Source organism: Ovis canadensis, chromosome 13, assembly GCF_042477335.2.
Source record: "Ovis canadensis isolate MfBH-ARS-UI-01 breed Bighorn chromosome 13, ARS-UI_OviCan_v2, whole genome shotgun sequence".
Taxonomy (NCBI): Eukaryota; Metazoa; Chordata; class Mammalia; order Artiodactyla; family Bovidae; genus Ovis; species Ovis canadensis.
This window is the reverse complement of record NC_091257.1, coordinates 57,074,957-57,102,449: the sequence shown is the minus strand read 5'-3', so window position 1 is coordinate 57,102,449 and position 27,493 is coordinate 57,074,957. Positions and strand designations below refer to the sequence as shown.

The following is a 27,493-nucleotide window of genomic DNA, read 5'->3' as shown; positions in this document are numbered from 1 at the left end:
GTTCTCCTGTGAACACCACACTGGGACCCAAAGATGTAATGATAACTGACTCATACTAAGGCCAATGGTTTTCATCAAACCGCTAGAGTGGCCAAGAGGCTGACCAAAAGGGTGGACTGTGGAAATAAATGTCTAGGCCCAAGACGGGGCTGCTCTGTTGAAGGTGCCGTGTCAGCAAACTGACCTTTCACATTCTCATAAATGCTTCCTTGGACCAGAAATGCAATATCCAATCAGTCCAGCTCTAAGCACCAAACCACCTCTGGCTCCATGCTTATTTCCTTGTTCCTTGATCTTTCTAAATAAAGTTAGATATGCAAGCCCAATCAGTTATGCCCTGTCTCTACATTGCTGCTTCTAATGCTCCAGAAACTCGCTCTTGACCAAAATCCCTTGAGAGGGTGTACCACTGTAACCCCCAACCCAAGGATAGCTTCCCCTTGAGTAAAGGGTATAAACTTGCTCCTAAATAGTTTTAATTTTGTCATTTGACAATCCTGTCAAGATAGAGGGAAGACAACCCACAGAATGGAAGAAAACATCTGGGAATCATCTATCTGATATGGAACATGTAGCCAGAATTTATAAAGAACTCTTACAACCAGTAAGAAGACAACTAATCCATTTAAATAAATAAATAGGCTCCAATTTTAAAAATTTTAAAATAACCCAATTAAATTTTTAAAAAGAAAAAATAATTCAATTTAAGGATATCAAAGAATATGAACAGACATGTCTCCAGGAATGACATGCAAATGACCAATAGGCACATGAAGAGAGCTCATCATTAGCCACTAGGGAAACACAAATCAAAATCAAACTGAGGTACCACTGCACACCCACCACATGATTATAATAAGAAAGACAGACAATAAATTAGAATCTTCTTACATTGCTTGTGGGGATATAAAAAGGTACACCTGCAAAAGGTTAAAGGTAGAGTTTCATCATCCAGCAACTCTACTCCTGTGTAAATGGTGATATAAATGAAAATGTGACCATAAAAAAAAATACATAAATTCTTATAGCAGTATTATTCATAGTATCAAAAAATAGGAAAAAAAAACCCACCCAATGTCTGTCAATTGATGAACAAGTAGACAAAATGTAGTATATCTATACAATGACATATAATCAGACAATAAAAAGAATGAAGTATTGATTTATGCTACCATGTGGGTGAACCCTGAAAACATTATGCTTTCAAAAAAGTCAGCAACAAAACCACCACATATTGTATAATTCTGTTTATGTTAAATGGCCAAAAGAGACAAATTCATGGAGACAGAATGGAGACTAGTGGTTGCCCAGGGCTGGGGGTGGCAGAGAGGCAGGAAGTGACTGTAATGGGTAGGGGATTGTCTTGGAGGATAATGAAAATGTTCTAAAAGTAGATAGCGGGAATAGTTGCGCAATTCTATGAATATACTAAGAACCAGTGAATTGTACGCATGAAATGGTTGAATCATGATGTTTGTGAATTATATCTGAATAAAGTGGTTTTTGTAAAAATTCACCCTAAAGTTACAATTTACCCAAACCAAATGTTTACTGTGTATTCTCTTTCCCATCCCAAATAACTTCCGGCCACATTTCCAAGCCTCAACAAAATTAAACAAGCACAGTCAAACAATTGTACTCTAATATGACAAGTCAGGCTAGAAATTTCCACCCTAACTGGGCCTCTATTATCTCATTCCCAGGAAAAAATCAAATTTAAGATTTCAAGGTTAACTCCTCTTACAAAATGAAGTCCTAAGAAATTGAAGTCCAAAGGAATTAAACCCCAAATAGAGTGCTCTTGTTCTCCTGTGAGTTAAAAATCCAAAGTCTTAAAGTTCACAATACTCCCTAAATTCTTATTCAGCTCAGGCTCAGTCAGAATCTCAGCACTGGATGCCTGGGTCTGACTGCTGCCTGGGTGAAGTCCAATCTCCTGCAGCAGCTGGAGGCTGTTTCCCACTGAGATTGGACGAACAGGTTTTATTTCCCACTGTGATTGGACGAAGGGGGTTTAAAAACAGCAACTCCCAAAATGTGGTCTTCGGACCAGCAGCAGCAACACCGGCCAGGAATTATTTAGGAGTGAACATTCTCTGGCTCCGGCCCTTGCCTGCTGAATGATAAAGTCTGGGTGGAGCTCCATAATCCATGCTAATTAACTGGCAGGCGGCACCCTGGCTGGTCTCCCTGACCTCCATCTCCTGAGATTCTTGCCTTCATGTAATTCCTTTCCTCTGAGTATGGGCTGGACTTGGTGACTAATTTTTGTTTCTTCGGTTTAAAAAATAATTTTCTTTCATCCAGTTAGTTTTAAAAAGACATAAAATCACATTACACAGGATAATGCATTCAGTGGAACCAGAGCCCGCCTTTATAAACAAATGGAGAAATAGACAAAGAAGGCCTAAGCTTCAGAAAACAGGAAGAGCAGTCTGCAAAGTTAGGGCAAATCACTGATTTCCATCAGAACACTTACAGCAATGTACTTCGGTGGCTCAGTGGTAAAGAATCCGCCTGCTAATGCAGGAGACTCAGGGTCTATCCCTGGGTCGGGAAGATCTGCTGGAGAGGAAATGGCAAGGCACTGCAGTATTCTGACCTGGGAAATACTGCAGCCCTCCAGGCTCCTCTGTCCATGGAGTTGCAAAAGTGTCAGGCACAACTTAGTACTAATCAACAATAACAACAATATACAGGATGGCAGTGTCAGATTTTAGAGAAAACAGATCATCATTACAATTGCATCTGATTTCTTGGAGAATAAAGATGTCTTTTTAAAAAGCCATTTGGTTTTTAGAACAGAAAGTGTTTTTCTCTTATGTTTAGGTCATCTGCTACTCCAGTGAAAACACCCCACATAACAACATTTTGAATTTTAAAACTTAAATCTTGATCCCAGTATTCCTGACCTGTCTCTTGTTTGTGTGAAAGAAATATTTTTTTTTGTAAGTCTCAATTCAGAATGTGTACAGTTGGTGACTAGTTTTGAATGAAAGGACGACAGCAGAAGTGATGACCATCACTGCCCAATCTACCCAAAATGTTTGTGGACTGCGGCTTCCAACCTCAGACACTAGCTGGCTCAGTGTGACCACAAGGACACTTAGGTAGCCTCTGGAGAGATGCACAGATGAGGAACCAAGGCGGGCCAGGAGGTACATGGGGCATTTGGAAGCAGTCAGTCTCCCACCAGCCAGCACCGTCAAGTTTGGCCAGCGCACTCAGTTTGGCTGTACCTGAATTCCTGGGGCACAGAAACTGTGAGATAATCAATGCTCACTGTTTGAAGTTGTTAGTTTATTTCGCGTGCCCGCAAGCTCAGTGAAGTCCAACTCTTTGCAACCCTATGGACTTCAGCCCACCAGGCTCCTCTGTCCATGGGATTCTCCAGGCAAGAATACTGGAGTGGGTTGCGATGCCCTCCTCCAGGGGATCTTCCCAACCCAGGGATAGAGCTTGTGTCTCCTGCATTGCAAGTGGATTCTTTACCACTGAGCCTCCTGGGAAGCCTAATTTGTTTCACAGCAATGGGTAACTGGGCTTCCCTGGTGGCTCAGTGATAGAAAATCTGCCTGCAGTACAGCAGATGAAGGTTCGATCCCTAGGTTGGGAAGGTTCTCTGGGGTAGGAAATGGCAACACACTCCAGTATTCCTGCCTGGAGAATTCCATGGACAGAGGAGTTTGGCGGACTACAGTCCATGGAGGGGCAAAAGGGTCGGCTATGACTGAGTTACTAAGTCCGGCACAATGGGAAAGGAATTCCCCTCCCCTTAGGGGCTTGTGCTGCACGTTAATGTTGAGAACCGTGGCTTCACTGCTGGAACGGTCAGTCTCCAACCGAATCAGGTTTCTCACTCCTCCTGTAGGGAACAAGATATAAGGAAGGTTGAGAAGTGCTTGCAAACAAGACTGTCAACCAGGGCTGAACATTCTTGCAAACGAGATGTTCAGCTAAGAATCCTCTGTTTGTTCCCGTGGGAAAAGAACATTTCTTGCACACAAGGATGTTTCTCTGATTCCGCAAAAGGAACAGACCCAGGGACAAAATGGATTCTAAGTTGATAAGGAAGTTCCCCAAAACAAAGTCTTAGCTGCAGTAAATAAGTTAAGGTAAAGCTTATCTCGCCCTGCGCCTGCGCACTGTATAGTCACTAAATCATAGTGCTTGGCAACTTGCCCTGTAGATTGTTGTGCAAAAGGATATAAAATAAAGCAGCTGTAAGAAGCAAAGAGTTAAAAGTAAAAAGATTCAAACCACTCTGCAGTGTTGGTGTTTCATTCCGTCGCCAGCACCTCCCGCTGCCCTGCATCAGGATCAGGTAAGGTTTTGATGGTCTCCTGCCCTTTCATTAAGGAGTCCTTTGGTGTCTTCTGGTTTTTTATTCAGTTGCTTGGGTTTGCTAGTGCCAGAATAAGTCAACGTTGCTGTGAATTCAGTTTTTTTCTGAAGCAAACCTTGCTATCTCTTGAAATGCAAGCTCAGAGGAGGGAGAAGCACAGAGACCCGGGGAGGTGGGGACCCTGAGGGCAGAGCAGCCTCCTTAGGATTTGAGCTCTGGGACAGGTGGTAGTGAGTAGAGCCCGGCCCCCTTGGGTATCTTAAACTTTTAGATAGAAAGTCTATAGAACAAGCGCTACAGACGACTCCTCGAGTGAGCCCTGGCTATCACCAGCACCATCCTTTCTTCCTGTCCCGCTTCTCACCTGGACACCCTGTGGAGGACACCCCCAAAGAGGAAGGCCTCCCCCATCCAGTCCTCCTGCCCATGCCCCTTCCCCCACATCACTCTGAGGGGGGCTCACAGCTTCTCTTCGCATTCACAGGGAAGCAAAAAGCTGGAAACCATTATTTCCTTTGTTCTCAAATTCGAATCAACACATGCCAAAAGTACAGAAGAGCAGCCCCTTCATGGCTCCAAGCTGCCGACCAGGCCCCAGGAGCAAGTCGGTACGTCCCAGGTCCCCCAGGGCCTCCCTGTGGCTGGTCTGGCCCTGAACTGGCTGGTGTCAGACTACCTGTGTGATCGCTGATATGGAAGGGGTGGTGGACCCACACAGGATGGCCCCCCTCCAGTGTCTGGTGGTCACGTATCAGTACTGCTAAGGGTCACCTTTGACTGGAGCCTCTGTGTGTGAGCACTGTGGAGGTAGATTCAAGTCTGACTGGCCTGAGTTCATGTGGGTGGTGGGAGGCTTCAGAAAGTTTTGCTTGGGGGAGAACAGCTGAGGTGCCTGAAAAAATAAAGAAGGGAGAACATGGATGGATCAGTCTTTGGATCCCTGAAAGGGAGTGTCATCTCCACACCAAGTCTGATGTGTGATGTTTCTAAAATAAGTACCCGTGTAGGGCCTGACTCCCAGACAATGTGAATTGAAGAAGTGGAAATTTGGCCGAATTGACGGAGACTGTAGCAGGAGACCCCAAACCAACTCTGAATGAAGTCGTTTCAAGGGAAAGCAGCCAGCATCTGCGTAGGAGTAGCCGTGAAGGCGACAGGGACAAGCTTGTCAGACTGGCAGGATCTAAAGAACCGTTTTGAAAAGAGCATTGGTAAACGCTGCCCAGAGTTGTCAGAATGAAACGTCTGGAGGGCTCCACATGGCGTGAGAAAGTGGCTCTGCCAGGACAGCCCCAAAGGCACCATGGGAGGAGCTCTGGCCAGGATGGGTGGAGGGAGGCACTTGACTGGGGGGAGGTCGTGCGATCCTTGGCCTGATTTCATCCCAGGAGAGAACAAGAGTCCTACACTGCTGATTTGGGGATGGTGTTGCAGTGAAAAGGAGGAAAAAGAGAGGAATGGGTTTTTATTTTTCCCTTTCCTGAGAATAAAGACGATAAAAAGAATAGTGAGCAGGCCTGAACATTCCTAGTTTTTTTTTCTTTAACTCTGCATGTCTGTAACTAAGTTTGGTTTTCTGCCACCTAACTCTGCAGGAGCTAGAGTTCACATTTTTCCCTTTGACTCCATGCTAAATACATCCCCTATCTGGTGTTCACCCTTACAACACCCTTCCCCTAGTAGTTACATATCAGAAAGAAGGCCGCAGCGCCACCCACCTACCAGACTCAATTACCGATTACTGACTCAAGTCAACGACTGTCTTCAAAACGATGCAAGAGGGAGAAATCAAGATCCTATCACCTCTGTTCCTCATCACCAATGACTGCGAGCCCCTCGTCTTATATAAACCCCCAGACTCCTCAAGGAAGGGGGCACAGTTCTTGAGGTCTGAGCCTACTCTGTCCCTCTCTCCCCCACCTTTCTATTTCCTCCAAACTCCGTCTCTGAAAATTCGGCTTCGGTGGGCAAAGAAGGCCAAGATTTTGGCCAGCAGCATTGGGGGCAGGGACGGCAGGGTTCAGCCAGACTGAGATCCCAGCGTAGCTGCCCACGCCCGTCGTGAACTTTGTCATGGCAATCCGAGCTCGGGTTGGAGAAGAATTTCCAGACAGAGCATTTCAGAAGGGAGTGAGTTTATTAAAAGCAAACAGTAGAGATGATAAAGGCACTGCAAATGCAGCGGGTCAACCTCCTGACAGGCCGGGGAGAGCTGGCAATTTTCCAGCCAATTTTTATAGTCTCAAGACAAAGAAGCTCATTTGGTAAAGAATCCGCCTGCGATGCAGGAGACCCCAGTTCAATTCCTGGGTTGGGAAGATCCCCTGGAGAAGGGATAGGCTCCCTGCTCCAGTTTTCTTGGGGTTCCCTGGTGGCTCAGCCACTAAAAAATCGGCCTGCCATGCTGGAGAGCTGGGTTTGATCCCCGGGTTGGGGAGATACCCTGGAGCAGGGAAAAGCTACCCACTTCAGTATTCTGGCCTGGAGAATTCCATGGACTGTATAGTCCATGGGGTCACAAAGAGTTGGACACGACTGAGCAACTTGTACTTGTACTTTCAACACAAAGAAAATTCCTGCCGGCAGCCTGGCATTAGGTGATGGGGTAGGGCGCTATAGCATGAGCAGAGGGTGGGCATTTTTGCCTAGTTTGGGGTCAGGCTGATGATGATGGGGGAGGGGAGGGGCTTTTGGCAATGGTCACCAAGGGTCTCAGTCAGTTCCCGACAAGACTTTGTTTCTGGACTCCATGTCTGTGCCCTGGTGCAAGGCCTTGGTAGGGCTCCACAAACTGGACCCCAGGCCATGTCCAGGAAGAAGAAAGAGGCTGGGAAGGCTGAGTACCTGCTGGGGTCACAGCTGCTGTGGGGTCAGAACACAGGGACTGACCCCCAGGCTCCCCAGCGTGTGGAATTGGAAGCTGGGCAGGCAGGTTTGGCTGTCAGAGCCTTTCACCCCACTTGATTCTCCAGGAAGAGCTTTCTGTAGCTCTGGTCCTTGCATGAATCAGACCAAGGCCAGGTAGCAAGGCCCACCCCATGTCTGCATCTGCCCCCACCTCTGGGACCTGCCAGGCACCAATGGAGCCCACGAGGCCCTCCTTTGCTGTCCCCACTCGCCATGCTACAGAACCTGAGTCTCACTGCTGGTGCCCAGGGTGTCCGGACCAGGCCTTGCTCCTCAGAGACTATGCCCCATGATGAGGGAGGGGCATGGACGGTGGAGAATCGCTTGTCAGTGCCCAGCTGGGCCGAGGTCTCCATGATGCTGTCCATACACTGCCTCGTTCGTCTTATCACCACCCTCCAGGCAGATGCCTGTGACTCTCTTCCTGTGGTTGTGGAGACAGAAGCTGACGGAAAGTAGAAATGCGTCCCTGGAACTGCAAGTAAGAAGAACTGGAAACCAGACCCCAGCTCAGAGGCGTCCGCCCTGAGGGCCTCCCCAGTGGCCCTGGGCGTGGCCCATCGGTGGACCCCTGGAGGATGAGAAGGTGCACCTGCGTCTTTAGATGGATTAAGGCCTCACCTATTTGGTGGTAACATTTATGTCACTTGCAGATTCTATTGTAGGGCTTCTTTTTCAGTTTAGATTTGCTGGAAACCTAAAGGGGCTTCCTGAAGTCACTGGAGACAGAAGCGAGGGGCCTCCGGTAGGAGGAGAGGTGGGGCGGCTACAGTGGAGGCCTGCAGGGGCGCAGACCCAGCTCTGCCCCAGCTGATTCCCCCGGCCAACAAAGGTCACACAGCTCCATCCTGAGGCGTTCTCTGCCTGTTCCTTTTTCTGCCAAGCACATCCTTGTTTCCCAGCTCCTGGGAAGTCTGGGAGATCGCTGGCTATTTGGATGGGGCCCCGAGGGGAGTGTCAAGCAGGAGGTGTTCTGGAAGCCCAGTGTGCGATCCCAGCAAGGAGACTCGAGATTGGGGAGGGAGCGGCCAGTCAGGCTAGGCCGCGAGGACAGGGCACCAGGCCTTCCTGGAAGGAAGGCGTGGAGTTGTGAGGTGGGTGGCAGGGAATAGGGGGGGAGGTGCTGGGGAGGAATGTCCTCCATCCTGTGTAGAGATGACCGACTGCTCACCCCAGCTCTCCAGGGAAGGGCTGGGGGTTGGTCCTGGCCCTTGCTCTCACTCTCTGACCATTAAAATCAATGCCTCTGAGGTAGGAGGGTAGGCTTCATGGGTTCAGTCTCACTGCAGGGAGCAGTGTGAGACCCCTGGGGGAGCTGGGTGCCAGCAGCATGAACATGGGCATGACAGAAGCCCTGTGTCTCCCGGGAAACGGGGCCACCTGGCACCTACGATCCCACCTGGGGAGACAGAGTTCTTCCACAGGGCATCAGGGCAGCTTTGCAAAAGAGGGGACATCTCGTCCAGACAAGAAGGATGCATAGGCGTCTTGAGAGAAAAGGCAGTCAGTCCAGTCCGGGTGCAGGCGGTGTTGGGCGCAGAGCTATGACCAGAGACCAAGGGACCCCTCCAGGATGGCACACCGTCTGGGTTTCCCAGGCCCCGGGCCTGTCTGCACCTACATCTCGGGTTCTTTCAGCCTAAGGTCCACATTCACCCTCTTTTTCTGGGTTCTGGTCTCGATGGTGCCTGTCACTCAGTCTATGAAGGGGGCCTCCCCCAGACCACTACGGGTCCAGGGGCTCTGCACCACTTGTCAGGTCCAGTTGTGTCCACATGCCATGACCTGGGCCAGCTGTGGCCAACTCAACCTGTTCTCCCCTGGACTGCATGGTGAGGACGCACGCTGGGCATGGGGTTCCAACCCGTGTGAAGGTAAGGGTGTCTGTGGACACCCACTCCAAACGCACGTGGCTGCTTGCCTTCAGGACATGACAAGACAGGCCCTTGTTTTTCAGGCTTCTCCGATGACAAACTCTGAGTGGCAGCTGTGGGCATTCCTGGACTCTTTACCTATCTAGGTATATCAGGACTCTATTCATACATGTCTCCACAGGCTCTTCCCCCTCAAACCCACTGAGATATCGCTAAAATTGCTGCCAAATCCATCCCAACTCCATTCCTGAACACTCATTCTTGGGCGAAAAAGCACACTGACGTTCCCTTCACAGTTTCAGTGAACTTACAGCCATCCGAGAAAAGGGACAGCCTGTTGTGGAGTTTTTGATTTCATGACTTTGTGAAAATTTGATTGAGAGACAGAAGCCACATGCATCCAATGTCTACACTTAAGAGTTTGGAGTTTGGGATCCGTGTGAGAAAGCTTGCACATTCCAGGCCACGAACAGAAGACCGGCTCCCAAAGAGCCCTCCTGTACCTCCATTTTTAAATGCTGTTCATTTCTGGTATGGAAAGCACTCCACCTCTACCCTCTCAGCCCAGATGCACATCTGTGGCAGTGTCTCCAGGCCCTGAGTTGGACAGCACATGTCCAGAAATGATCCATCTTGTAACTGAAATGTGTGTCCTCTGACAGCCTCCTCCGCTCCCCTCCTTCCAGCCCTGGGAGGCCCTGCTCCACTTTGCACCTCTGTGAGTCTGCCTACTTTGGTTTCCTCACGAAAGTAGAAGCATGCCTCATGTTGCCCTCTGTCTGCCTTCTGTCACCATAATTTCCTCTTGGTCCATCCATCTTGGTGCAACTTCCCTCTGTTTTGAGGTTGAAAGACGGCCCAGCGAGACGACCTCTTGGGAGTTTCCCCCGTAGATCTGGTTGCTTCTCATACTTGATCACATGGCCCTACTTAACTGTTGCAAATACTAAACGGCAAAAGGACATCTTCCGGGTAGGACTGAGTGCTGTGCTTGGAGATCAGGGAACAGTAACTATGGAATCTGCTTGAAAAGCGAAGTCAGAGGGAATTTCCTGCTGGCTCACTGGTTAGGACTCTGTGCTTTCATTGCCAAGGGCTCAGATTCTATCATTGGTCAGGGAGCTAGCATCCTGAAAGTCATGCAGCTGGCAAAAAGCAAAAAGAATGATCACAAGGACTCTCTTTCTTTGAAGAGGCTGAGGTGCTCAGCCTCTACAGAAACTAGGCAACGACATCTTGGGGTGAGGGGATGAGCTGTAAGCAGTCTTGTGAATGTGCACACCCTGAGGAGAGAGAGGCCCTGGGTGGAGTTCAGAGCTCCCACCCCCTGCAAAGACCCCACCTCTTCCTCTCTCCACTCAGGCGCCATCTGCTCACGGAGGCCAGGCTTCTGAAAACCCACTTTTTTCTCTGTCCCCAGGCATGTTATTCTGACTCTTCCTTGATCAGTGTGGCCCCCAGAAACCAGTCTCAAGCCCGCAGCTCCAGCCTACACAAGTGCCTGACTGCTCAATGTGACTTTGCCCCATCTACTCCCAGGGGACTCTGAACTGGGCCACCCAGAGTGTGGTCCAGAGACAAAGTCAGCACCTTCCGCTGGGAGCCGGCTAAGATGCACCTTCTCTGGGCCTGCCCAGACCTACAGGGTCAGGATCCCAGGGATGGGCAAGGCCCAGGGTCCAGGGCAACCACAGGCCTCCATGGGTGCTGGGCCCCTCTGAAGTTCTCAAGTAGCTGTGGATGGAGCCTAAATGTCTGTTGTGGGAGCACAGGGCCAAAGTCTTGTCTGGAAAGAGTGCGCTGTGTCATGGTCCCAGGGCTACTTTGTGCCCCAGCTGGAGTCAGTGAGGATCTCTTCTGTGAAACGGCCCCTCCCTGCTCACAGGGAGTTGTGCGCCACTGAGCTAAGGTCTGGCTTCCCTGGTGTCTCAGCTACTAAAGAATCCACCTGCAGAGATTCAAGGGATTAGATCTAACAGATAGCATGCCTGAAGAGCTATGGACAGAGGTTCGTAGCATTGTACAGGAGGCAGCGATCAAAACTATCTCCAAGAAGAAATGCAAAAAGGCAAAATGGTTGTCTGAGAAGGCCTTACAAATAGCTGAGAAAAGAAGAGAAGTGAAAGGCAAAGGAGAAAAGGAAAGATATGCCCATCTGAATGCAGAGTTCCAAAGAATAGCAAAGAGAGATAAGAAAGCCTTCTAAGAGATCAGTGCAAAGAAACAGAGGAAAACATCAGAATGGGAAAGACTAGAGAGTTCTTCAAGAAAATTAGAGACACCAAGGGAAAATTTCATGCAAAGATGGGCACAATAAAGGGCAGAAATGTTATGGACCTAACAGAAGCAGAAGATACTAAGAAGAGGTGGCAACAATACACAGAACTATACAAAAAAGATATTCATGGCCCAGAAAACCACGATGGTGTGATCACTCACCTAAAGCCAGACATCCTGGAATGAGAAGTCCAGTGGGCTTTAGGAAGCATCACTACGAACAAAGCTTGGAGATAATGAAATTCCAGTTGAGCTATTTCAAGTCCTAAGAGGTGATGCTGTTAAAGTGCTGCATTCAATATGCCAGCAAATTTGGAGAACTCAGCAGAGGCCACAGGACTGGAAAAGGTCAGTTTTTACTCTAATCTCAAAGAAATGCTATGCCAAAGAATGCTTAAACTACCACACAATTGCACTCATCTCACACACTAGCAAAGTAATGCTCAAAATTCTCCAAGCTAGGCTTCAACAGCACGTGAAATGAGAACTTCCAGATGTTCAAGCTGGTTTTAGAAAAGGCAGAGGAACCAGAGATCAAATTGCCAACATCCATTGGATCATAGAAAAAGCAAGAAAGTTCCAGGAAAACATCTACTTCTGCCTCACTGACTACGCCAAAGCCTTGGACTGTGTGGGTCACAACAAACTGTGGAAAATTCTTCAAGAGATGGGAATACCAGACCACCTTACCTGTCTCCTGAGAAATCTTATAGGCAGGTCAAGAAACAACAGTTAGACTGGATATGGAACAATGGACTAGTTCCAAATTGGGAAAGAAGTATGTCAAGGCTGTATATTGTCACCCTTCTTATTTAACTTCTATTCAGAGTATATCATTCGCTGGATGAAGCACAAACTGGAATCAAGATTGCCATGAGAAATATCATTAACCTCAGATATGCAGATGACACCACTCTTATGGCAGAAAGTGAAGAACTACAGAGCCTCTTGATGAAAGTGAGAGGAGAGTGAAAAAGATGACTTAAAACTCAACATTCAAAAAATGAAGATCATGGCATCTGGTCCCATCACTCCATGGCAAATAGATGGGGAAACAGTGGAAACAGTGACAGACCTTATTTTAGGAGCTCCAAAATCACTGCAGCCATGAAATTAAAAGATGCTTACTCCTTAGAAGAAAAGCTGTGACCAACCTAGACACCATATTAAAAAGCAGAGACATTACTTTGCCAAGAAAGGTCCATCTAGTCAAAGCTATGTTTTTCCAGTAGTCATGTATGGATGTGAGAGTTGGACTAAAAAGAAAGCTGAGCACCAAAGAATTGACGCTTTTGAACTGAGGAGTGGGAGAGGACTCTTGAGAGTCTCTTGGACTGCAAGGAGATCCAACCAGTCCATCCTAAAGGAAATCAGTCCTGAATATGTGTCGGAAGGACTGATGCTGAAGCTGATACCCCAATACTTTGGCTACCTGATGCAAAGAACTGCCTCATTGGAAAAAAATCCTGATGCTGGGAAAGATTGAAGGTAGAAGGAGAAGGGGAAGACAGAGGATGAGATGGTTGGATGGCATCATCGACTCGATGGACATGAATTTGAGTTCGCTCCCAGAGTTGGTGATGGACAGGGAGGCCTGGCATACTGCAGTCCATGGGGTTGCAAACAGTCAGTCGATAGGACTGAACTAAACTGAGCTGTGACCGCGAGGCCCCCAGAGGGCGCCAGCGTCCCCTGAGGACACAGCTCAGCTCCTGAGCACATGGGCTTCCCTGCTCTCTGCTTCCCCTTCACCCCTCCCCCTCCTCTGGGGACAGCCCCCAACAAAGGGGACAGTGACAAAGGGGACAGCGAGGGCCCACTGAGTGTCGTGGCCACCCCACCTGGGACACCTCTGACGGAGGGTGTCTCCATCAGCCGGCCAGGCGCCAGGCTGAGAACCCAGGAGCTGAGGGGTCCTGTCAAGGGAGACTCAGGGATTCTGAGGGAAGCTCCTGGGTCCAGGACCTGCAAACCCTGCCCCCACCCCACCCCAGCACCCACCCAGGGGCCTGGGAGCCTGTGTTCCAGAACCCGAGGGCGCTAGGGGCCACGGGGTTGGGGGCACATCTGCACCTGAAAGACCCCAGCCCTCTGCTGCTTTCACGGTGGGAAGACACTTCACCTCCAGGCAGGCCGCCTGCCGTCACCCACAGCCTGACTCCGGGCCACTCATCCTCTTTGGTTCCGTCCCTCCTTGTGTCTCCGACCCTCACCAACTGCTGCGTCCGGGACCTCCTTCCACTCACTCTCCTTGCAACTGTGCCCTTGATTCAGCATCCAAGTCTGGGGCACTCCATAAGTCTCTGATCCCCCTGAGATGCCGAGGGGGGCATGTGGCTGTGCTTCCTCCATGGTTGGTCCTTCCCAACCCACCCTGCCTGGGTCTCACTCTCTCTCCTGGACAGGAGGCAATGATATCAGCTCGGGATGGAGGAGGCAGGGTCATGAGAGGGAAGGGACAGGGTGTCAGACTAGAGGGGCGGACCAGGGGAGGAGTATGTCCTGGAGCAGATAGACAGGACCCGTGCCCAGGGAGGCCGGGTGGGAACTGGAGACGGGAAGGGTGAAGCCTGGGTGCCTGGGGGCAGCAGCCATGATGGGCCGACAGCAGAGATGCAGGTGGGCTCAGCCCTGGACCCTGCTCCTGCTTCTTCCCTGACAGAGGGGCCTGCTTAGTCCTGTTCTGGGAGACCCTTCCAGAGTCTCCACAGCATCAGCAGCCATTCTCAGCTCTGAGTGTCCCAGGGGCCCTGGGCATAGAGGAGACGCACCTGCTGCTCCAAAGGTCCAGAGACCCTGGGAAGCTGCATATTTTTAAGAGGCTCCAGGAGACGCTACAGCTTGTGGTTGGTGGGCCCATCTGAGTGGAGGCTGGAGCCCCTCCTACATTCCCCCCTCCTGTAGCTTCCCAGATCAGTGGATGTGTGTGAGCAAGCCCCTGGGATGTGCTGAGGGGCCCAAGACCCTGTCTGGTCCACCCTGCCCTGAGGGTTGCCTGTCTGGCCATGCCAACATCCCTCTAAGGATCATGCTCATCCCATGAGACCGAGACACAGCTCAGACGCACCTGTGCTCCTAGGTTGTGCCACCGGCAGCTGGCTCTAAGGGGGAAACACGCATCCCCAGGGCTCAGCCAGCTGCCCTGCTGGGAGGACGGCCCCAGTTGCCCAGCCCCCACCCTCTGGAACCAGGCTGCACAGGGCTGCTTGCAATGCTGACGTTTAATGGCCAGTTCTATGGGGTGACATGAACAGGGAGGCGTGTCCGTATGGCCCGGGTGCGACACCCACACAGGTGCTCATCCAGAGAACAGAACCAGAGCCGCTTGGACACTGAAGGGACACGACAGGGCGGCAGGGGTGCCCCCCAGGCTGGGGTGTGGTCTCACACAGCGGAGCCCTCCAAGCAGGTGTCGTTCAGGAGTTGGAACTCTGTCTTCCAGGGTTCAGCATCAACAGTGAAGAAGCAGGTGACGGTCTGTGGGAACAAGCACAGGGACAGAGTAGGGGGGAGGGACTTGTGATGCTAGCGTCTCCAGCCCTAAAGCTGGCATCCAGCAAACCCTACCTTCTCGGGTGGGCAGGTCACTCTGCCCTGCGAGACCTGTGATCTCCAGGGACTCCTCCCCATGACACCAGGATGTCCCACATGACCCATGCCCCCAGTGTCCCAGCAGGGCCTCTGACCTGTATCAGTCTTATCCAGGGGTGGGGCTCACCCCTTTGTCACCTGGGGCAGGAGCAGCAGGGTAGGGCCTGAGAGGGAGGGCAGGGGGGCTCAGCTTCTATCCATCCAGCTCTGGGCAGGAGGACCACTCGGCCACAGAGATGCTGCTCCTCCCTCACACACTCCTTCTCCCGAAGGCGGGGTGGGGCGGGGGTGACGACCAGGGAGGGGACATCTCGCCTTCCACCCAGGGGCCTGGACCACGTGGACCACGTGGTCAGGAACAGTCTAACCCCAGGGGGACCTGGGATGCAGCAGCAGAAATGGGACCAGTGAGCAGACAGGCCAGGGGCGTACGAGTGACCAGTGACCCCTGGGCTGGCCTGCCTGGCTGGCCTCCATCCTGCAGACGACCCCTCAGTGTCCTTTGGAATGTCGTCACCATCACTGCCCACGCTGCCTGCCCTGATGCAGTGTCCATGGCCCTGTAACCTGAGGGCGGCTGGTGTGTCTTACATTGTTCACGTCTGGAGTTGCTTGAAAAGGACAGTTGTCGATGTCTTCATCAAATTTTCCACACCTGGTTCGGGCAAACTGCAGCTCCATGGAGAACACCAGGCCTTTTCCTTCTCTCTGTTCAGAATGTGAAGTGGATGCTTTCTCCTCCCATACACACGTATCCACACACACAGGCACACACACATCCATACTCACACATCCACACACAGACACATGCATATCCATACACACAGCCACACACATCCACGCATACATACACACAGACACACACTCACACACACATCCACATCCACACACACAGACACACATCCACACACTCACACACGCAAACACACATCCACACACATGCACACATACAAACACACGCACATATCAACACACACAGACACAAGGACACAAGCATGCAGGCACATTCACAGGACTGGGACAATGACTTCAAGAAGCATCCTCCCTCTCACAAAGTGATCTGTCTTCTCCACTGCCTGGACTTTAGGCCTCGCAGTGCCCCCCGACTCTAGCCTGGCCTTTATTCTCAACACTGAGTCAGTCTTGCGTTCCAGGCCAGAGACTGCAGGCAGAGACCCAGCTGGGGGCAGCAGGGCAGCAGGGCCAGGCGGGACCCGCTCCTGTCCCTGGAGGGAAGCTGGGGCCGTGTAGAGAGCCCTCTGCCTTCCTTCTGTCACTCAGTCCAGAGGTGCAGAGGGGGTGTTGCCCCAGCATGTTCCCCCGACCCAGGCACTCACACAAAGCACAGGTACACATCCGCACGTGGCCACACACAGGACCCGAAGTGTTCCTTCTGCAGAATGCTCTTGGCCTTTCTGTCTGCAGTGCATGTGAAAATCGCACCCCTGGTCGTGTTCTGCAGATTCCATTGCCATGAGAACATTTTAGGATTCAGAACTTGGTCTGGGAAGAGTGTAAATCATGCTCGATCCACGGAGGAGCCCGGAGCACATGGGGTCAAGAGGAGAGGCTGAACGCCCAGAGGCTCCTCAGGACGAGGGGCCTCCAGCTGCTTTCCCTTCTCTCTCTCTCTCTCTCTCTCTGATTTTCCTAAATGAGCCTAGTTTAATGTTATTTCCATGAAGTCGATTCTAAATCTCTAATCCAGGGTTTTCTGTCTGGCTCTTTTTTTAAAAAAAAATAAATAGTTTCATCCCCTCATACTTCATATTTTGCTTATTCTTCATAAAACAAGGTGAAAAATGACAAAACTGAAAACACACCTCCCAGAGTTTGAAAAATTCCCATTATTATTATCTTTTTTCAATAAAAACTGAAACTAACCCAATAGGCTGTATTTCCCTCTATTTTATGGTTGTCAAATGATGATTGAAATCCTCTGATGACACCCTCTCCCGACCCGAGTAACAGCGGACGAGGCCAGCAGTGGGGAAAATATGGTACCTACCCACTCCCGCCACGACCGCAGTACACGCAGCACTTTGTAGGCATTCCTATCCTGGCTCTTCAGGTTGTACATATGTGAGGCGTACTCCACGACGGCAGGAAAGTAAAGCTTCAAGGTATCTCTGTTTTCACTATTCTCGTTCCCTTGGGGACGCCAGCCATGAGTCACCAGGAGCTGTGGACCTAAGAGAAGCAGGAGCAGGGTCCAGGGCTGAGCCCACCTGCACCTCCGCTGTCGGCCCATCATGACTGCTGCGCCCAGGCTTCACCCTTCCCGTCTCCGGCTCCCACCCAGCCTCCCTGGGCACGGGTCCCATCTATCTGCTCCAGGACATACTCCTCCCCTGGTCCGCCCCTCTGGTCTGACACCCTGTCCTTTCCCTCTCATGACCCTGCCTCCTCCATCCCGAGCTGATATCATTGCCTCCTGTCCAGGAGAGAGAGTGAGACCCAGGCAGGGTGGGTTGGGAAGGACCAACCATGGAGGAAGCCCACGCCCCCCTCGGCATCTCAGGGGGATCAGAGACTTATGGAGTGCCCCAGACTTGGATGCTGAATCAAGGGCACAGTTGCAAGGAGAGTGAGTGGAAGGAGGTCCCGGACGCAGCAGTTGGTGAGGGTCGGAGATACAAGGAGGGACGGAACCAAAGAGGATGAGTGGCCCGGAGTCAGGCTGTGGGTGACGGCAGGCGGCCTGCCCGGAGGTGAAGTGTCTTCCCACCGTGAAAGCAGCAGAGGGCTGGGGTCTTTCAGGTGCAGATGTGCCCCCAACCCCGTGGCCCCTAGCGCCCTCGGGTTCTGGAACACAGGCTCCCAGGCCCCTGGGCGGGTGCTGGGGTGGGGTGGGGGCAGGGTTTGCAGGTCCTGGACCCAGGAGCTTCCCTCAGAATCCCTGAGTCTCCCTTGACAGGACCCCTCAGCTCCTGGGTTCTCAGCCTGGCGCCTGGCCGGCTGATGGAGACACCCTCCGTCAGAGGTGTCCCAGGTGGGGTGGCCACGACACTCAGCGGGCCCTCGCTGTCCCCTTTGTCACTGTCCCCTTTGTTGGGGGCTGTCCCCAGAGGAGGGGGAGGGGTGAAGGGGAAGCAGAGAGCAGGGAAGCCCATGTGCTCAGGAGCTGAGCTGTGTCCTCAGGGGACGCTGGCGCCCTCTGGGGGCCTCGCGGTCACAGCTCAGGGACACACAACTCCCTGTGAGCAGGGAGGGGCCATTTCACAGAAGAGACCCTCACTGCCTCCAGCTGGGGCACAAAGCAGCCCTGGGACCACAACACAGCGCACTCTTTCCAGACAAGACGTCGGCCCTGCGCCTCTGCAACAGACATTTAGGCTCCGTCCACAGCTACTTGAGAATTCCAGAGGGGCCCAGCACCCGTGGAGGCCTGTGGACGCCCCAGACCCTGGGCCTTGTCCATCCCTGGGATCCTGACCCTTGAGGATCTTAGCTGGCTCCCAGGGGATGGTGCTCACCTGACTAGGTAGCCCCGTTCAAAGTCCCCCAGGAGTGGTTGGGGCAGAGTCACATTGAGCAGTCAGGCACTTGTGTGGGCTGGGGGCTGCAGGCTTGAGACTGGCTTCTGGGGGCCACGCTGATCAGGGAAGGGTCAAACTACCTTGCCTAGGGACAGAGAAAAAAGTGGGTTTCCACAAGCCCAGCCTCCATGAGTAGGTGGTACCTGTGTGAGGAGAGGAGGGGCTTTGATCCTGCCAGCCTGTCCGCTTCCTGCCCCTGGCACAGACAGTCTCAGAGCTGGTGTCTTCCTAACACTCAAAACTCATTCTCTTATTTAGTCAATGCCTAAGAATTGAAAAGTTTCTAATTACAGCTATTACAAGGAATTTTAGGGTGACAATTTTTCTATACATTTTTTATTGAATTATAGTTGATTTAATATTAGCAGTGGGACAGGACTGAGCAACTAACACACACACAGAGGTGTATATACATTGTTGCTATTGTTGTTGTTCAGTCACTAAGTCATGTCCAGCTCTTTGCAACCCTATGGAGTCCAACCAGCCAGGCTTACCTGTTCTTCACATTTGTTCAAACTCATGTCCAATGAGTTGGTGATGCCATCCAATCATCTCATCCTCTGTCTCCCCTTTCTCGTCCTGCCCTCAGTCTTTCCTAGCATCAGGGTCTTTTCCAATGGTGGCCAAAGTATTGGAGCTTCAGCTTCAGCATCAGTCCTTCCAATGAATATTCAGGGTTGATTTCCCTTAGGTTGGACTGGTTTGATCTCCTTACTGTCCAAGGGACTCTCAAGATTCTTCTCCAGCACTACAGTTTGAAAGCATCAGTTCTCTGGTGCTCAGCCTTCTTTATGATCCAACTCTCACATCTGTACATGACTACTGAAAAAACCATAGCTTTGTTCATATGGAACATTTGTCAGCAAAGCGAGGTCTCTGCTTTTTAGTATGCTGTCTGGATTTGTCAAAGCTCTCCTTCCAAGAAGCAAGCATCTTTTAATTTCATGGTTGTAGTTATTGTCTGCAATGATTTTGGAGCTCACGAAAATAAAATTGGACACTATTTCCACTTTTTACCCGTCTATTTGCCAGAAAGTGATGGGACTAGATGCCATGATCTTAGTTTTTTTGAATGTTGAATTTTAAGCCAGCTTTTTCACTCTCCTCTTTCACCCTCATCAAGAGTACTCCACTCAAAGTTATTACAAGAGAACGAATGTATTTCCCTGTGTTATTCCATACGTCTTTGTAGCTTATCTGTTGTATACTGTGTGTGCTTCGTCTGTCTTAATCCCTTACCTCTAATTTGCCCCTCCTCCTTCTTCTCTGCACTGGTAACCACTAGTTTCTTCCCGTAGCAGTGAATCTGCTTCTGTTTTTCATACAGATTTGTTTGAATTAATATTGGGGGTTCCACATGTAGGTTGGCACACAGCATGTTTCTTTTTCTCTCACTTATGTCTCTCAGCATAATATTCTCTATGTCCGTTGACATTGCTGCGTTAGAAGAACTGGGTCCTTTTTCACGGCTGAGTAGTATTCCATGTGTATTCATACCACATTATCTTTATCCTTTGGAGCATTAGAGCTTGTGATGGACAAGGTCTCTTTTGCCCATCCCAAGGCTCAGTTGCTATGGCGGCCACAGCACTCCATCCTGTCGTGAGCTGGACCAGTGCTGTGGATTTCTTCAAGATGCCATTTGACTAGTGATGGAAGTGGGGAAATTGGTCCGCAGGAAGAGGCTTCTGTGGATTTCTACACTTAGTGGGGACAGGTCTGCATGCGTGTCCTAACGTGAGCAGGAACCTGGCTTGGCTACCCCCATGGTTCTGAGGTCCAGAAGAGACAGTGGCAGCAGCTCCCGCATAGGGGGAGCCCACTCCGTGTGGGGTGGGGAGGGGGATCCATCTGGTCCCCAGGGAGTGAGGGGAGGGCGTTGGGGTGACCCAGGTGGACAGGCTGGAGGAGGGGGGATCTGTCCTTCATTTCCATCCGGGGCTCCCAGCAACCCCCTGTGCGAGTCTTGTGCCCCACCCTCTCTTGCTGGCCTTCTCCCCGGACGACACTCGGGGATCCTTGATAATTATGGGGCTGAAATCACTGCTGGGGTCTGCACGTGGCTGTCCTGATGAGCCCATGGGGGTGTCACGGACCTGGACGTGGCTTCTTCACACCCCTCCTCACCCCTTTGTCAGAGCTCCGTCACTGGTAGCACTCGTACCTGGCTGTGTTCATGATAAAATGACCAGGCACTGATGATGTGATGTCTTTCGGATCCCCTAGCTCCCTCCTCTGTCACTGACTCCCCTGGCATTTGATTCCCAGTCCAATGCCCAGTTTTGCCAACCCCCACTCCTCTTCGAGGCTGCTACCACGGGCGCCCTTCCCTGGCCTGTGGCCGACGGCCGCTGTCATCACCTCCTTTCTTCCTCGTGTCTCTGTCACGAGGCCAGTCTGCCTGCAGCGGGGAGAAGCACCAAGAAAGTAGAAGCCCAGGGAAGCCTGTTCCCACAGAGCCAAAGCCCCCACGTTCCAGGCCAGTGATTCTCAGGCAGGCCTTTTAGAGTCCTTCCCAGCCATTGCAGACCATCTTCTGTCACCCACAGAGCTGACTCCGGGCCACTCATCCTCTGGCTCTGTCCGTCCTGGTCTCTCCGACCCTCACCTGCTGCTGCGTCCCAGGACCGCCTTCTACTCACACCCCTTGCAACTGTGCCCTTGATTCAGCATCCAAGTCTGGGGTACCCCATAAGCCTCTGACCCTCATGAGATGCCAAGATGGGCGTGCGGCTGGAGTTCAGCAGCAGCAGACCTTTCTCCACGGTTGGTCCTTCCCAATCCACCCTGCCTGGGTCTCGCTCTCTCTCCTGGACAGGAGGCAATGTTATCAGCTCGGGATGGAGGAGGCAGGGTCACGAGAGGGAAGGGACAGGGTGTCAGACCAGAGGGGCGGACCAGGGGAGGAGTATGTCCTGGAGCAGGTAGACGGGACCCGTGCCCAGGGAGGCCGGGTGGGAGCCGGAGACGGGAAGGGTGAAGCCTGGGTGCCTGGGGGCAGCAGCCATGATGGGCCGGCAGTGGAGGTGCAGGTGGGCTCAGCCCTGGACCCTGCTCCTGCTTCTCTTAGGTCCCCAGCCCCTGGGGAGTCACATCTGGGGTCCCGCAGAGAAAGAGGGAGATGATGAAGAGAGACTCTTGAACTACCTCCCTGCCACCGTGGAGTACGCCTTGCACATGTACAACCTGACGAACCAGGGCAGGAACGCCTACAAAGTGGTGCGTGTACTGCGATCGTGGAAGGATCCTGTAGGTACCCTCCCCTGCTGCTGGTGCACACCTGCTGTTAATGAGGGTCTGGCAGGGGTGGGCGGGTGCTTAACAAGGGGTCTCGATCATCATCTGAAGCCCATAAAATAGAGGGAAATACAACCTGTTGGGTTAGTTTCAGTTTTTAGAAAAGAAATAACGGGAGTGTTTTAAATCTCCATCAGTCTATCCACATGTAAAATGTATTTTCAGTTTTCATTATATTTGAGCTTGTTTAAAGAAGAATGACCAAAATATAGACTGTAAGGGGATAAAGCTACTTACATTTTTGTGTGTTTTTTTTTTTTAAAGAGGCAGACAGAAAATACTAAAGAGATTCAGAAAAGATTTCAAGGAAATAACATTAAAAAAGGTTAATTTACAAAACACACAGAGAGAGACAGAGACGTAGGAATAGCAGGAGGGGGAAAGCGCCTGGAGCGTCAGGAGCCATGGCCCCCTGGTTCTGAGGGGCCTCTGGGAGCTCACAGCCTCTCCTCGGAGTCCATGTGCTGTGGGTTCCTTCTGGGCCTCCATCTATATGGATCCAGTGTGATTTTTTAAAGTTAATGTATTTATTTTAATTGAAGGATAGTTGCTTTATAATATCGCGATGGTCTTTATCATACATCAACATGAATCAGCCACAGGTATACATGTATCCCCGTCATCGTGACCTCCCCACCTCGCTCCCCACCCCCTCCCTCTGGGTTGTCCCAGAGCCCCAGCTATGGGCGCCCTGCTGCATACAGCGAACATGCCCTGGTCATCTAATTTACATAGGGTGACGTCCATGTTTCAGTGATCCAGTGTGATTTATACTCATCCCAGATGGCATTCTTCATCCTAAAACGTTCTCCTAGCAATGGAATCTGTACAGAATGTAACCAGGGGTGTGTGGTTTTCACGCGGGCTGCAGACGAAAACGCCAAGAACATTCTTCAGAAGGAGCAATCCCGGTCCTGTGTGTGTTTGTGTGTGCCTGAGTGTGCATGTGTGTGTGAGAGCATACTGCAGCTCCATGGGGCTCCTTCCTTGCTGTAGGACAGGTGAAAGTAGTGACAACAGGGTGCAAAAGGGAATATCCATTTCTCAGCCCAGATTTATCCAGTAAACTGGCAGTCAAGCCCCTCCTGCAAAGACCCCTGTCCTGCCTCCACTGTGTGGATCTACCTGCCAGGTATGTAAGGGGGGCAGGAGGGCTATGTCCACTTCAGTGTCTGTCCAAACGCAGGTGGACGTTGGCCTGGTGTTCTCCATGGAGCTGGAGTTCACCTGAACCAGGTGCGGGAAATTTGACGAAGACATCAACAACTGTCCTTTTCAAGCAACTCCAGACGTGAACAATGTAAGACATATCAGCCACCCTCAGGTTACAGGGCCACGGACACTGCATCAGGGCAGGCGGTGTGGGGAGTGATGACGACGGCATTCCAAAGGACACTGTGGGGTTGTCTGAAGGATGGAGGCCAGCCAGGCAGGCCAGCCCAGGGGTCACTGGTCACTCGTACGCCCCTGGCCTGTCTGCTCACTGGTCCCATTTCTGCTGCTGCATCCCAGGTCCCCCTGGGGTTAGACTGTTCCTGACCACGTGGTCCACGTGGTCCGGGCCCCTGGGTGGAAGGCGAGATGTCCCCTCCCTGGTCGTCACCCCCGCCCCGCCCCACCTTCAGGAGAAGGAGTGTGTGAGGGAGCGGCAGCATCTCCGTGGCCGAGTGGTCCTCCTGCCCAGAGCTGGACGGATGGAGGCTGAGTCCCCTGCTCTCCCTCCTAGGCCTTACCCTGCTGCTCCTGCTCCAGGTGACAAGGTGGGTGAGCCTCGCCCCTGAACAAGCCTGGGTCGGGTCAGAGGACCCGGTGGGACACTGGGGGCATGGGTCGTGTGAGACATCCTGGTGTTGGGGGGAGGAGTCCCTGGAGATCACAGGCCTGGCAGGGCAGAGTGGCCCAGGTGCCTCTGGGGTCAGCAGAGGGTCCCAGGTCGGGAACATCCAGGATGAGCTTGGGGCTGCTCCCAGGGGCCACCTGGGGCAGGCAGGTAGGGTGGATGCAGCTTTAGAGCTGGAGATACCAGCTTCCCGAGGCCGCCTCCCCACACTCTGTCCCTGTGCTTGTTCCCACAGACGGACACTGTATGATCGCCGCTGACCCATGGAGAACAAAGTTTAAAGTCCTGAATGACACCTGCTTGGAGGGCTCCGCTGAGTGAGACCACACCCCCAACTGGGGGTCATCCCTGCCACCGTGTTGTGTCCCTTCGGTGTCCGAGCAGCTCTGGTTCTGTTCTCTGGTTGAGCACCTGTCTGGGTGTCACACCCAGGCCATGTGAACACGCCTCTTGTCCATGTCACCCCATAGAACTGGCCATTAAACATCAGCATTGCAAGCATCCTTGTGCAGCCTGGTTCCAGAGGATGAGGGCTGGGCAGCTGGGGCTGTCCTTCCAGCAGAGCAGCCGGCTGGGCCTGAGGATGGGTCTCTCCCCTTCACACACCCGAGCCACCACAGGTGGAACAGCCTGCACAGGTGCATCTGGGCTGTGCCTCTGGCTTCAGCATCCCGGCCCCAGGCAGCCCTTCAGAGGTAGGTTTGCTGGAGAAGCCTGTGGTTGCCTTGGGACTCTAGGTAGCAGTCGTGTGGTCCTTCTCCCTCCCTCCCTTCCTCCCTATGTGGCCTGAGTGAACATGCGTGCTCAGTCACTTCAATTGTGTCTAACTGTGTGTGACCCCATGGACTGTAGCCCACCAGGCTCTTCTGTCCTTGGGATTCACCAGGTAAGAATCCTGGAGTGGGTTGCCATGCCCTCCTTCAGGGAATCTTCCTGACCCAGGGATCAAACCCGTGTCACCCGTGGCTCCTGGCATGGCAGACAGAATCTTTCCCGCTGAGCCCCAGGGAAAGCCCCGTGTTACCTGCTCCCGTGTGTGTGGCAGACTTTCCTGGGGAAGGGGCCAGTCTTGCTGTGTGAGAACTCTTCAGCATGTAAGGGTCCTCCACCCAGGGCTGGCTGGCTTTCCAGCCCGGGACTCAGGCAGGGCCGAGGGGAGCCCGGCTGCAGGCATCCTCACTGTTGGCGGGCACTGCTCAGCGTGGGCACAGCTGTGTGCTTGTCCCCCTGCTACCTGGTCACAGACCCCGCTGGTTCTTCTCCACGACCTGCCCTGACCGCTCCTTCTGCTCCTTCCAAGGCCTTTCCTGACTCCTGGCTCTTCCATCAAAGGAAGCTTTCAGGGTCCTTTAGGCACTGTGATCCCCATCATGTTTCCAAGGAATCGACCTCACTGTTCCCCTCAAGCAGCTCCTGGGAAGGGTCTCCCTGGGGTTGCTCCAAAGTGGGGAAGCTGCCGGCCCTGCATGAGCTCACCCCCTGGGGCAGTGGCAGGGGGTACCTGTTGCCCTAAAGGTCTGGGAGCGAGCAACGAGATGGGAACCAGAGCATAAAATCTGTCGCAGTGTCAGGGGACCTGCTGCCTCTATGGGACTGAGGTACAGAGTCCACTCGGAGTCCAGCTTTTATTCCCAATTGCTGACTACAGACTTTCTTTGATCTCTCTTTCCTAAGACACTACATTGACATAGTCCATATCTCCTTGTTTTTACCCTGGGCCGTTCCCTTCTGGGAAATTTTTGGAAACAATTAGCAAGTGCATAGGCAGTGTTCATGCCTGACGCTGATCCAGTGTTCCAAGGTCCATGCTTTCATGATCCCAGTCATACTCCCTTCTGCATCTGCCCTTGGGGCCTGTAACAAGGCTATTATTTTAAGAAAAACATGGAAAATAATCATCAACACAGTTTCTTGATATATGCTGTTTTTCCAGGTGCTATTTCTATGAAATTTCTCAAGGCTGTGAAAGTACATTATTAGAAATTCCCACTATAAGTACTGAGGGCTTCGGTGTTTCCGCCTGGATGACACTGCTGCTGTCAGCCCATGGGAGTGGGGCTGTGTCAGTGGTCCTGCCTCCACAGGTGGCTGCAAGGCCTGGCTTTGCCTGGCCCCACTGGGCCCACTTGTCCAGAAGGGAGGACCTCTGCGGGTGCTTAGCTTCGTGAGCCTAGGTGTGGGTGGAGGGACCCGTCGTGGTGGGAGGAGCTCCCTCCCTGGCCCTGTGCACCTCGCCTGGGATGGCACGACCTGGCCCCTTCCTCTCTCTGGAATCTGTGTGCTGAGGAATCATGGGAGTGGGGCCCAGCTGTCCCTCCCTGGGCAACAACCCCATCCCCCCAGTAGAGGCGAGGTCGCTGGGCCCCAAGCCTCACCCACAGCTCAGATACAAGACTATAGCGTGGTCTCTGCCTTCCCAGCTGCTAACCTGCTGGCCCGAGGCGCCATCACCAAGGCTGACGGCTGGGCCCTGAGAGGGCCATGGAGGGAAATACAGCATCAGTGGCCAACGCGCTACCTCCGGATCCTGTGCTTTGCTCTGTGGCCACTTTCTCATCTGCCAGGAAACATTTCGACACTTTCCTCAGCTTTCCCAGGTGTCAGGGTCCAGCCAGAGCCCTTGCTGTAGTTCAGTTGCTCAGTGTCGTGTCCGAATCTTTGTCACCCCATGGACTGCAGCATGCCACGCTTCCCTGACCTGTCTCCTGGAGTTTGCTCAAACTCATCTCCACTGAATCGGTGATGCCATCCAACCATCTCATCGTCTGTTGCCTCCCTTCTCTTCCTGCCCTCAATCTTCCCCAGCATCAGGGTCTTTTCCAATGAGTCAGCTCTCTGCATCAGGTGGCCAAAATATTGGAGCATCAGGCTCAGCACCAGTCCTTCCAATGAATATTCAGGGTAGAATAAATAAGGATTGAACACAAAGGAACAAGCAAGTGGAGACCTTACCTCTGCAGATTCTCTGGACCTCACCCACGGAAACAGAGGTGGGGGCGGGGCTGTCAAGTGATGGGCAGGACCAGCTGTGGGGCCTCCTTGGCCTCAGTCTGCTCCCCAGGCTGCATCTCCCCTTCTGGTCCCCAGACCCCCAGGGGCCTAGAGTCACCCTGGGATTTGGACTCTGGGTTCCTCTTGCTGTAGTCAGCCCTGGAAAGCAACATGTTCTGCTGGGAAATGCATTTGTGAGTCTTTCTCCCCCCTCCGCCCCCAAATCCTAATGACATATGCTGACGAGCAGTGAAATGGGTATGACAGATGAAGAGGGACAACCTTCTAGGTATGAATGAGTCACGAAGCTGAACCGTCCAGCATGGAAACACAGTCAATAATGTTGTTAACACCTTTGGAGGACAACAGATGGTAACTAGAGTTATGGTGGCTATCACTTTGCAACATAGAGAAATATTATATCACTATAAGTTCTACACTTGGAACTAACAGTGTTGTATGTCAGTTACACTGTACTTTACTAAAAAAAGAACTAAGGTGTTTCTCTCCCAAGCCCTGCAATGGCTGCAGGCTCCTCTCAGGAGCTTCAGATCCCCCACTGGCCAGCCTGCCCCACACAAGTGCCCACCGCGGGTTCTGCAGGAGAAGTCCCAGGAGATTCATCCAGCAGTCAGGTAGGTACCCGCTTGCTCCTGTGTGCTTGCTCACACTTACCTGGCTGGCCCTGACCTGCCCTCCAGGGCTGTCGTGTCCACCACTATGTTCTGGAAAGTGCTTCTTTTTCATTTGTTAATTCACTTCACCACCTCAGCCCAGCCCTATGCACAGATACACAGACAGAGAGACAGACAAACCAACATACATACACACA

The 27,493-nt window shown here is 52.1% G+C and overlaps 2 protein-coding genes across 6 annotated transcripts; one reads left to right on the top strand and one right to left on the bottom strand.

The window, feature by feature from the left end:
- Window positions 1-4,197: 4,197 nt before the first annotated feature.
- On the top strand, window positions 4,198-24,168 carry LOC138416971 (cystatin-9-like). 5 transcript variants are annotated; one of them, XM_069546516.1, is made up of 7 exons: window positions 7,724-7,883; window positions 20,098-20,250; window positions 21,083-21,299; window positions 21,604-21,752; window positions 23,017-23,130; window positions 23,456-23,590; window positions 23,906-24,168. In XM_069546516.1, exons 3-5 carry the CDS (start codon window positions 21,242-21,244, stop codon window positions 23,059-23,061), a joined length of 252 nt encoding a protein of 83 aa, XP_069402617.1. In that variant the 5' UTR covers window positions 7,724-7,883; window positions 20,098-20,250; window positions 21,083-21,241; the 3' UTR covers window positions 23,062-23,130; window positions 23,456-23,590; window positions 23,906-24,168. The 5 variants fall into 5 exon arrangements, with proteins under 5 accessions (XP_069402615.1, XP_069402616.1, XP_069402617.1 ...); XM_069546514.1 differs by lacking the exons at window positions 7,724-7,883; window positions 20,098-20,250 and adding an exon at window positions 4,198-4,324 and having other exon boundaries at window positions 21,604-21,782; window positions 23,343-23,590; XM_069546515.1 differs by lacking the exons at window positions 7,724-7,883; window positions 20,098-20,250 and adding an exon at window positions 4,205-4,324 and having other exon boundaries at window positions 23,343-23,590.
- Window positions 14,607-17,308, bottom strand: LOC138416970 (cystatin-9-like). The gene is made up of 3 exons (XM_069546513.1): window positions 17,003-17,308; window positions 15,586-15,702; window positions 14,607-14,880 (listed from the first exon to the last, which is right to left on the bottom strand). Exons 1-3 carry the CDS (start codon window positions 17,246-17,248, stop codon window positions 14,788-14,790), a joined length of 456 nt encoding a protein of 151 aa, XP_069402614.1. The 5' UTR covers window positions 17,249-17,308; the 3' UTR covers window positions 14,607-14,787.
- Window positions 24,169-27,493: the final 3,325 nt, after the last annotated feature.

Bases quoted from the DNA above. Each gene is read 5' to 3' on its own strand.
- LOC138416970 (XM_069546513.1), bottom strand. From the start codon at position 17,248: ATGATGGGCCGACAGCGGAGGTGCAGGTGGGCTCAGCCCTGGACCCTG. The intron at 15,703-17,002 runs GTAGGTACCATA...CATTCTGAACAG, and splicing joins TGCGGTCGTGGCGGGAGTGG to AGAGAAGGAAAAGGCCTGGT. The intron at 14,881-15,585 runs GTAAGACACACC...TTGTTCCCACAG, and splicing joins CAACTCCAGACGTGAACAAT to ACCGTCACCTGCTTCTTCAC.
- LOC138416971 (XM_070289252.1), top strand. From the start codon at position 21,540: ATGATGGGCCGGCAGTGGAGGTGCAGGTGGGCTCAGCCCTGGACCCTG. The intron at 21,783-23,016 runs GTAGGTACCCTC...GTCCAAACGCAG, and splicing joins TGCGATCGTGGAAGGATCCT to GTGGACGTTGGCCTGGTGTT.